General features: G+C 33.0%; 2 protein-coding genes across 2 annotated transcripts; one reads left to right on the top strand and one right to left on the bottom strand.

Moving 5' to 3' along the window:
• Positions 1–5,787: 5,787 nt before the first annotated feature.
• LOC130644269 (uncharacterized) lies at positions 5,788–7,055 on the bottom strand. The gene is made up of 4 exons (XM_057449806.1): positions 6,925–7,055; positions 6,563–6,670; positions 6,357–6,450; positions 5,788–6,017 (listed from the first exon to the last, which is right to left on the bottom strand). The coding sequence occupies exons 2-4, from the start codon at positions 6,668–6,670 to the stop codon at positions 5,848–5,850; spliced, it is 372 nt and encodes a 123-aa protein (XP_057305789.1). The 5' UTR covers positions 6,925–7,055; the 3' UTR covers positions 5,788–5,847.
• A 1,694-nt stretch (positions 7,056–8,749) lies between these two features.
• On the top strand, positions 8,750–10,031 carry LOC130644268 (uncharacterized). The gene is made up of 4 exons (XM_057449805.1): positions 8,750–8,907; positions 9,155–9,262; positions 9,375–9,468; positions 9,803–10,031. Exons 2-4 carry the CDS (start codon positions 9,155–9,157, stop codon positions 9,970–9,972), a joined length of 372 nt encoding a protein of 123 aa, XP_057305788.1. The 5' UTR covers positions 8,750–8,907; the 3' UTR covers positions 9,973–10,031.
• The last annotated feature ends 1,496 nt before the right edge of the window (positions 10,032–11,527 follow it).

An 11,527-nucleotide genomic window follows, 5' to 3' on the forward strand; every position in this document is an offset into this window, starting at 1 on the left:
TAAATGTCATTTTAGGACAAAATTGGTCCAAAACATTAAAACTACTTCATTTTCAACAAAAAATGGCAAAGTTAAAGGTACTGTCCGATTAAAAAACAATATCTTTTCTTTTGTTTTATTAAGTATCAAAAATAACGAAGATTGCACTCTTAAACAACAAAGATTTATCCAATACTTAGCACCATCGTTTGTTTGTTTTGATCTTGCTGCACTAGCCTACCATCTTCACGAACTTTCGAACGCGGCAAAAGGACTGGGTCAATTCATTATTCAGCACATTTTTGTTTGTGACGTAGTTACCTGGCTTCTTATTAGGCGAACTAATGCGACTTGCGCATCGAACGACTAAATGTTTATTTATAATTTTTTTCCTTTGTTTAAAAAAGTTCTTCATGAAGATAGCAATGAATGAAAATAATTCGCAGGTTCTAGGATTTTAATTCGAGCCGGAAAGAACAGCGAATGATGAGCTAGTTCCGACTTTTCAAGACGTAGACGAACCTAATATTGGAAACCTTGTTGCTCCTACTCCTAAATGTGAGAGGATGCCGTCTGAAGTGTAGAATGTTTTTGCTGTCACGAGACAGACTCTCAGTCTTTTTCAGGAATATTTGAGTAGGTGTGCGATGATTCGCACGTGTAAATCAAGTAACGCGTGCGATGTAAAACGCACGTGCAAAGAATGTTACGCCTGCGATACGGGCTCCGAGGTTATTTTTGTTGCGCATTCATTTTGCGGTAGAAAAGTGGGGGACGTTTTAAATCGTGAACCCCAAACACGATGATCGAGCGTGTACTGGTATAGCGACTCTCTCAATCTTAACTTCCTTTTCTACATGTCCGAAATAGTATGCATGACTATACTGTCATTTTTATATTTATTGTTTATTTTTCACAAGCAAATAGGCAAAAATATGCTTTGTTTTCAAATTAAAAAAAATCTTTATCCACGTGGCTTAAATAAAACTTCAAAATTCATTTAAAAAGTTCAGCTACACTTTAACAAAATTTTTACAGAAAAAAATTTATACCGCCCGTGGGTTTCGGTTTTACAGGCATAAAGAAAAAATCCATTAAATTCGGACCTGCTATGGTTTCCAATTATTTTGTCAAATGAAGAAATTATCTACAATTAAATCCATGATAAAATGTCTATTCCGCCTGTAAGTGCAGTTTTGCAGACTTGCTTCATCCGTGCTCCGTCGGCGTTCACCTCCGCATTAGTTAAGAACCGCATGGCTGGATTTCTTGTGTAATACCTGGTTACCAACGACGAAGGGGCCAGGCAAAAGAGATTTATGTCTACGTAGTTCTTTTAACTAAGTCAGGAGTCGGTGAATTAGCTAGAATGGTCAGGTTGGCTATGAATAGGCTTGCTCGTGGATTAAAAGGACCAGGACTATTCAATAATTTCTGAGATCTATGGATTTTATAGGTTGATTTTGAAAACTCAATATTTATTTTTCAGGCGTGCGATTAATCACACGCCTGAAACGATTTAGGCGTGTGCCAAGGCGTGCGCGTGCGATCGCACGCCTCTCCTGAAAAAGACTGGACTCCATTAAATATTTTCAATTACATGGTATAAAAGTTTCTACTCCTTCATGAGTAATTCTTAGATGCGACTGTGATTGAGTAGTATTGTAATATTTTTCAGATAAAAAATGTATTACGGAACACGAAGAATTCCGAGCGGTGGTTTTATTGAAGAGTACGCTGTGAACATCTTTGGTGGCACTCCATGACAGAGAGTTTCGAACGACCACCTAGTTACCAGCCCCCACTCACCTCCTTAACATCCTTTTCTTTCCTCCGTTTAGATATTTCTCTGACTTTTGGTTTTTCCTTATACGGAAGATTTTTTTTTGGATCCTTGAGCAGCGAAAAAAAAATTTTATCCTGTTTTTTTCGACTGTTGTTAGTGCAATTCACAAGAGCGCACCACGACATTATTCTGCCTCTCAACCTTACTGAATGTGCGATCTGAGTCTAATCTCTCTGTGGCGGGACATCTAGTGAAGAGGAAACTAATTTTTAATTATTGATTGGTTGTCTTTAGAGTAGCTGAAACAACTATGCAACCCTAAGGCTAAAGTCATATTGAACTTCAAGTTTTATTAGCGAAAGCTTCTTACTTAGGTTCGTACAGAATTAGCACAGTGTGTGTTTACCTTAAGGTCTAGACACATCTCTCGCTTTCGATTTTTTAATTCCATATGAATAATTCATAAAAAGCGTTCTTTCACAATTCAGGGGGTAAAATTACCAAAATTTTTAAACATATAATAAAATATCAGCCCTGGCCCACGTTTTATCTATTTTGGTCAGTTCGGCGCGCTCCAGGTAAATACGTCACACGCGACATATTATTTCAGCCTCGCTTTAGTGCCTATCATCCGCCATCCATATAAACAATCGAAGTGAGAGACCGCATGCTTTTTTGTAAACAAGAATGAGATGTTGTTCAGTTGGTGTTAGGAAAGAAAACAAATAATTATTTAATTATTTTATAGAAATTAGTTCCAAATAAAAATTTTTTGTCAAAATTTTAGTTGATTTTTAATCGGACAGTACCTTTAACAAAAAAAGTATGCTGAACATAATGGTGACATCGAAATTTTGATTTTTGTCACCTAAATGCCATTTTAGGCCAAAATTGATCCAAAAATTAAAACCACTCCATTTTTGGCTAAATCTGGCACAGTTAAAAAATAAAGTATGCTGAAAATGATGATGGTACAAAAGTTTGATTTTTTGTCACCTAAATGTCATTTTAGGCCAAAATTTAACCAAAAATTAAAACTGCCTTATTTTCGACAAAAATTGACACAGTTAATACAAAAAGTATGCTGAAAATGATGGTCACAACAAAATTTGGATTTTTTGTCAACTAAATGCCGTTTAAGACCATAAACGTTTCAATCGACTTTCAACCATGAATGATAGGCTGTATTTTTTGTTAGCAATTTATTTTAAAATGTGAGTTTATTATGACAAGTTTCGTTTTGTTTGCGTTTGTTGTAAGATATAATGTCACTTGTGTGCTTTATCTTCAGGGGTTCATGCACCAAACCTCCTCGAATGTTTGGCACAATAACACAACGAATTAGCAGGTTTTCATCAAATATTTTGGTAGCGAGCGGAAATTCTTAGAGCCCCCAGGGCTTCTTGTTCAAGATTAAATATGGATAGAATATTTATTTTTTATCTTGGAACGTTTTGTGTGTTTTAGAGTGTTTTTTACAGGAAACCAGTCAAGAAGAGGCATTAAGTTACTTTAAAAAGCATCGTAAACTTTTAGTCAAAATATAGTCTGATAATTTAGTATCAAACTTTTTTATTGTTAAAACCGGAACTCGCGAAAATTTAGTTTCGGAATGTATACAGAACTCTCTGAACCTTTAATGTCAATATTATTCTATCATCAGGTGGACAAGTACAACCATTTAACCACAGTTTCTTGTGTTTTTTGTAACAAATACACGTTATGTGACACAATAAAGTTGGAGCTACACTGCAGTATTTTTCCCTAAGAAGCAGCCAATATGTTTATTCTTTCCCAACAAGTTCCTCCACGGCATTATTTCCCAAACTGTTTAAGATGGTGAAAATGCGGTTGTGTTGGTTTTGTTCTCATTAATCTACCTAAATTCAGGGTTTCCTCTGAGCAATTGGTTTATGCTTATGGATTAATTTGATTTCGGGGTTTGTTCCTCTGCAGTCCCCAATATAAAAAGCGCTGGGACAAGGTTGGCTAAGGAAAACTTTCAGTTGCAGTTTACTAAGCTTTTTTCGTATGAGGAAACTGACTTTTAACATTCTTGAAGAAAACTTAGTAAACTGCAATCCATGCCATAATATTTTGGAGTAAAGAGGCAAAATTTCAAAGAACGCAACCACAAGCAATTAAGAACGCAGTTTCTATATAACACGTATTTATGACTAGGATCTTAGGTTATTTGTGTAGGTCTAAAATGCTAATTTTTGATGAGGTCAGCGCACTGAAACTTCGCCATACTTTGGACTTTTCCTGATTGTGAGTGGATTGATCCACATAATAATACGGACATTGTGAAAATTGCAGTTAGTGCATTACCCTTCCCATACCTCTATGGAGAGACCAACGCGCTATAGAGCACGTGACCAAGTGATGCTGTTTGCTTATTTCGGGAAAGATCTGAAAAATTGAAAAATTTCCTGAATGTTATTTCCAGCATTGTAGGCTAATATTTTTATGCAAAATTATGGAATGATTTACAGAAAAATACAATCGTTTTATGAATTAAATAATTCATCACACCTAACAAATAACCCCAAAATTCTTGATCATGCGGAAACTAATTTTATTCACAACTCATAATGATATTTCAGGAAAATTTCTTGGTCTTCATGCCAAGCCAATGTGTGTAAGGGCGGAAATACACAGTGAAATACTTTGGCAAAAATTCAAATTTGCACCAGTTCATTGTAAACAAAGATTTTTGTGCATTTCTAGTTTTGTAAGAAGGAAAATGTGCGAAGATGAAAGTGAAAGCAGGTTTTCAACTTTTTGATAATTTTTTAGTTAATAGTTTTACCCAACAGAATCGTCTTTTCCTTTTCTTTTTTTTTTTGATTGTTTAAGATTTAATGATGCCCTTGCAGGCTAAAAGGTTTGCGATTCTTGTTCGTGTGTAATTTTGTTCCCTATACCTAGGTCGCCAGTAGCCTGTTTTGTACAGAACTTCTACAGTATTGTTTTGTTATTTCAAATAAATAGGTATTATCCCATGGTATTATCTTGAACTTGCAAAATGTTTCATGTAGTACAATCATACAAAAAGTGATTTGTGAAAATTATTATACTTATACTCGGTCCCTTGAAAGAAACGACTCGTACCTTAACACATGGAGCTCGTTAAAAACTTAACTGGAAACGAAAATTTGAGTAAGTATCTAGCATAACTAATCAAATAATATTAAATTAACAGTCTATACCAATTTTTGTGATCAAATTCGTAACTAAGAAGAAGAAGAAAAAGAAGAAAAAGAAGAAAAAGAAGAAAAAGACGAAGAAGACGAAGAAGACGAAGAAGACGAAGAAGACGAAGACGAAGAAGACGAAGAAGAAGGACTTTTTTTCTTTTCTCAAGCAACAATTCTTTTTTAAAATAAAATACAAGCGTGCAAAAAAATGTTTCTAAAGAAATATTTCACCGTGTATCCTGCTTTAAAGTATCTTTTGAAGCCATTGGTTTCTTGAACAAATAAAAAACATGTATTTTAGCTTACACAGCTCGACAAAACCACACAATTGTGCCGTTGTTTTTATCAAAAATTAATTTTCAGTAATATCGACTGTGTCTATAAAATCCACACATTTTATTTCTTGCACTTTTTTAGCCCTTAGGTAATAAAGAATGGCCAAGAAGAAAAATGTTAAAAAGTAAAACTGAATCTCGAAAACTGCCACGGACATAAGAAAAAAGACTTTTTTTCTTTTCTCAAGCAACAATACTTTTTTAAAATACAAACGTGCAAGAAAAATTATTCTAAAGAAATATTTCACCGCTTTAAAGTGTCTTTTGAAGCCCATTGGTTTTTTGTTTCTCGTTTAATATTATAGTTCAAACTTACAAATGGCTACTTTTGAGCGTATTATGAAGTTGGCAGATGTTTAAAGTACACAGCTTTAAAAATGGTAACATATTGGGTTATTTTTTTTTTTACCTTCAATTGCCTTTAACAGCAATCATAAACGTTTTCGCGCTCAGTGAGAAAACGAAGGCCGGATAAATGAAGACAAAATTTTGCACTACAAATTCGTGATTTCCACAATAACCTATACATTAATATTAATTCATATGCTTAACCCAATGCTCCCAAAACAAATGGGATAATGGCAAAGATACCACCACTGATAGCTTTCGAAACACCTTCTGGGTCCCTCTCAACGAGATCATGAACGAACTGTCCAATGAATGGAATGTTCTTTAAAAGACCGAAGCCAGTGAGGAATTTTAACTTCTCCAACAATACTAAACAGATGTGAAAACATTATTAGTGCACATTCCAGTTTTTAGTAACTTAGTACATTTCAAAGAACTTTGTGTAATGGTATATTAAACTCCTATTTCTATATTTAAAACTGCAAAGCTTATATTTGGCTTTACAATCTTACTTTGATTGGAAAAAATATTTTTTGACATCAGCACCATAGCTGGCGTTTATTTTTTATCCTTTGTGAATCGCATATTATCTTTTATGAGTGCATATCATTAAATATAACAATACAAGAATAATTATCATCAAAATTTGAGAAACAAGAAAAAGGACTAAGGGAAGCAAAGCATTTAAAATATATTTAGAACTCTTACATCTTTCCAAAAGATCTTTGTCTAGTCCTGGAAGTTGTCTTTTTTCGCGTTCTTCATCAGAAAGTTCGTCAGTGCTATCGAAGGCTTCACAAATCTACGCGATAACAAATTTATATAGTAATTACAAATGACACCCAAAATTTTATGAGAAATCATAATCATGCAAAATAAAATATGGCCTCCTTAAATGAGCTAACTTTACTGACCTCTGCACGGAAAACTTCATCACAGGCAGGAGTATCATACTCATCTTCTGCAGGATATGACCATGCAGAAACGATGCACAAAAGAGCGATAACTAATGCAGTCTTCATCTAAAAATGAAACTATGAACTTTGCACACATTCTGATCATCATGTTTAGAAAGCATTGTTAGTAAAACAGCTATATACATGTTCGAGAGTTTATTCACCTCGTAAGAATGTTACATACTACCTAAATACTAGAAGTTATTTTGCAACTTGCGTATTTTGAATATTATGAATCAGTGTATTTGTACATGCAGGACAAGAAAATAAGTATACAACGCAAAAACAAAATACTTTCAGAAATACATGGTGAATTTTACCTTGTGTGTGAGTTTGTGACAGCTATCTAGGTGTACAATGATTCTTCACTGTGTGGGACAAGTACTTTAGTATGCTTTTCTGTTTTTTTGTTGACACTTCTGTCCATACTAATATACAATAAAATAGTTACAGTAAAATAAATATTAAAAACAAACAGAAGTATTTTTCTCTGTTATCTATTTTTTAATTGTAACCAATAAATGCAAATGCTAATATTAAGTTGATAAATTTATGTAAAAACTAAGCCTAACTGTTTTGTCAGTTGAGATGTGATTAAACAAATGATACACAAAATTAAAAACTTTAAATTAAATGTTTGCTCAATTATTATTTCTTGTTGTAGTAAATTTCTATTTGTTGCACTTTACCATCGCATGGAATTAATTAAATTTAGATGGCTAACGGACGTTTAAATAGCAAACTTCCAGTAACTCATTTTGCCCAATACGGAGATCCTGTAGTCCAGACTAAGCGCAATTACTTTTAACGTCGGGAGTAGTTGGGTTTGGAGGGGGGAGGGGAGGGGTGTTACGAAGCAGCTTCGGTATGACGGGCTCTATTGTTCCCCAAATTATCTAAAACCGAAATAGATGATAGGCAAGCATTTTAAGTTTTTCACTCTTTAGAGTGTCCTTGAGAAGAGACATCGCTTATTAAATAAAATCGTTTAAAGGGGGGCGTTTAATTGACGGGCCTTTTTTTTTAGAGAATTACGCTTTTTCTTAAAAACTAATATTGTAATTTTCCAAAATAATATTTTAAAATTTAACATCTTCCAAGGATGTTTAACCTCCTACTTTCATTTTTTAAAATTTTAAACGAATATACAGGTAACGCTACCGAAATTTTAAAACGCATAAGCAAATCAATTCAAACTCTTAGCATGATAGAAGAACACTGATTCGAAAACCTAAGATTTAATTCAAAACTAATATCTAGTTTCTATGGTAACCTCTAAAACTTCCTAAAACTGTAATGCACGGAAAACTTTTTTTAAATTTTTATTTTGGAGTCGCCAATTCAACTCTCACCACACCTTGGTACCCCAGTTTTTCAGTCTGAAGTGAAGGTACGAGTGAACTCTGCGATTTCATTTGCCACGGTAAACCATTAGGCGCGCTGTGGGACCTGATTTAATTAATTAAAATGCAAGAAATACAAACAAAGCATTTAAAAAGTTGGCAAAAGTGGTGAGAACGGCAACTAAGAGGAGTCATTTTCTTAGTTGATCAAAGATCACTCTTTTCCTTTAAAATGTGATAAATTTTGTGTCTGAAGTGTAGAAATATTTTTCGAATGTTCTTTTTTTCCAATGGAATTTCATCTTACACAGCTCGACAAAACCACACAATTGTGCCGTTGTTTTTATCAAAAATTAATTGTCAGTAATATCGAATGTGTCTATCAAATCCACACATTTTATTTCTTGCACTTTTTAGCCCTTAGGTAATAAAGTATGGTCAAGAAGAAAAATATCAAAAAAGTTAAAGTCAAAAAAGTAAAACTGAATGATGATTATACTTTATATTTCTAAACAATAGGTATAAAATTTTCATCACGCCAGCCTGTTGTTTAAACTGCCATTTGTTGACCATATTATGATTAATCTTGTGCAAGGTAAATGTAATATAATAAAGATTAAATACAACAGAAAAATTGAGTAAACATTTAATTTAAAGTTTTTAATTTTGTGTATCATTTGTTTAATCAACTGACAAAACAGTTTGGCCTAGTTTTCACATAAATTTATCAACTTAATATTAGCATTTGCATTTATTGGTTACAATTAAAAAATAGATAACAGAGAAAAATACTTCTGTTTGTTTTTAATATTTATTTTACTGTAACTATTTTATTGTATATTAGTATGGACAGAAGTGTCAATAAAAAACAGAAAAGCATACTAAAATGCTATAAGTACTTGTCCCACACAGTGAAGAATCATTGTACACCTAGATAGCTGTCACAAACTCACACACAAGGTAAATTCACAATGTATTTCTGAAAGTATTTTGTTTTTGCGTTTTTTACTTATCTTCTTGTACTGCATGTGCAAATACACTGGTTCATAATATTCAAAATACGCAAGTTGCAAAATAACTTCTAGTATTTAGGTAGTATGTAACATTCTTACGAGGTGAATAAAAACATGTATATAGCTGTTTTACTAACAATGCTTTCTAAACATGATGATCAGAATGTGTGCAAAGTTAATATTTTTAATTTCAGATGAAGACTGCATTAGTTATCGCTCTTTTGTGCATCGTTTCTGCATGGTCATATCCTGCAGAAGATGAGTATGATACTCCTGCCTGTGATGAAGTTTTCCGTGCAGAGGTCAGTAAAGTTAGCTAGTTTAAGGAGGCCTTATTTTATTTTGCATGATTAGGATTTCTCACAAAATTTTGGGTATCATTTGCAATTAGTATATAGATTTCTTATCATATAGATTTGTGAAGCCTTCGATAGCACCGACGAACTTTCTGATGAGGAACGCGAAAAAAGACAAGTTCCAGGACTAGACAAAGATCTTTTGGAAAGATGTAAGAGTTCTAAATATACTTTAAATGCTTTGCTTCCCTTATTCCTTTTTTTTGTTTCTCAAATTTTGATGATAATTATTCTTGCCCTGCTACATTTAATGATATATAAAGGATAATATATGATTCACAAAGGATAATAAATAAAGGCAGCTATGGTGCTGATGTCAAAAAATATTTTTATGCAATCAAAGTGAGATTGTAAAGCCAAATATAAGCTTTGCAGTTGGTAAATATAGAAATAGGAGTTTAATATAACATTACACAAAGTTCTTTGAAATGTATTAAGTTACTAAAAACTGGAATGTGCACTAATAATGTTTTCACATCTGTTTAGTATTGTTGGAGAAGTTAAAATTCCTCACTGGCTTCGGTCTTTTAAAGAACATTCCATTCATTGGACAGTTCGTTCATGATCTCGTAGAGAGGGATCCAGAAGGTGTTTCGAAAGCTATCAGTGGTGGTATCTTTGCCATTATTCCATTTGTTTTGGGAGCATTGGGTTAAGCATATGAATTAATATTAATGTAGAGGTTATTGTGGAAGTCACGAATTTGTAGTGCAAATTTTTGTCTTTTTTTATCCGGCCTTCGTTTTCTGATAGAGTGCTGAAAGAGGTTATGATGTTGTTTATGCTGTTAAAACGTCTCAAAAGGTGCTTTTATCATTTTTTAAAGCTGTGTACCCGTACTTTAAACATCTATGCCAACTTCATAATCCGCCTAAAAGCCTATCAAACCACCTTTTATCACATTCAATCTGGAAAAAATAGTAAAAAAAAAAATCGTAATTTCAGTTTTTGGTAATTTTCAATTTTTGGTTGATAAAGTTTAAAATAACAAAAAATAAAAAAATGAATTTGTACCAAAATTATAATTTTCGATTTTCATTTAAATTAACAATAAAATGACCGAAAGGGTACATGCATTGCCTATGTCCACGCTGGTTCAGATCATGGTAACTATTATTTCTTTTTAAACTAAAAATTTACGTGTTAAAAGTTTAATAATAACAAGTCACGTGGTTTATCTTCCACCCCCATTCATCATAATCTTTAGGTCACACATTGAGCTTGACCCGACATGTTTTGACACTTCGTGACCTTAGATAAATAGGGTCAATACTCTGTATAACATATTTACCACCGTAGTACTTGGCACAATGCCCTATCAATTTTCAAAATATTTTTTTTGTAAACTTCTATGTCTATCTAGTATAATATAGTTGGATCTGTCTGTATAATTGTCTCTATGTCTAGCTACCTTCAGTCAAGTAATTTCATCTCAAAACCATCTAAAATTTATGTGGTTCAGTAGCTGGTATTTACACATTTAATAATAATACGAGAAACAAAAAAGCTAATCATATTAAAAAGGATGAGATAAGCAGTTATACATAATATCTACCGGCGCCACGCGAGACGGTATCTTCAAAATCACCTGATGGAATATAGCTTGAGATAGAGATATCCTGGAGTTCAGATATTTCCTCTGGACGCTGCACAACAATAATTTTTTTATAAAATCTGATAACAAGTCTTAGATTACTTTCAACAAATAAGTATATAATTGTAACTTATCGGAATATCATTGATTTTTCATATAGCCAGAACACTACTTGGTCAATTCATATGGAACAATGACATCATATCATTAAACCTCGTCACTTCTTCAGTAAATAAATTCGGTATGTGCAGATAAAAAATGAGAAAAACATCCCAGCTAGGACATCGTCTACTGAACTGCTAGCTAAAATCTTAGAGCTTGAGGTGCCAGGAATTTAAAAAAAGGATAGGTGCCAATAATTCCTAAAAGAAAAGATCTTTATTGATGACACTGAATGCTTCTGGAATTCTTAGTGTATTTTACTATAAAATAGGTGTCTATTTATGACGTAATTTCACTTATTCGTTTTTGCATGCGCAAATATATCACAGTGTAACTCTCATGAAAGCGATGAAGATATTATGCTTACAACTTGTCTGATACATGATATGATGATTTTTATATTCATAGAATATGCTTCCGCCTTATTAGCGCCCTTAACACCAGCGCCCAAAAAA

The sequence above is a fragment of the Hydractinia symbiolongicarpus genome, chromosome 5 (assembly GCF_029227915.1).
Source record: "Hydractinia symbiolongicarpus strain clone_291-10 chromosome 5, HSymV2.1, whole genome shotgun sequence".
In the NCBI taxonomy this organism is placed as follows: Eukaryota; Metazoa; Cnidaria; class Hydrozoa; order Anthoathecata; family Hydractiniidae; genus Hydractinia; species Hydractinia symbiolongicarpus.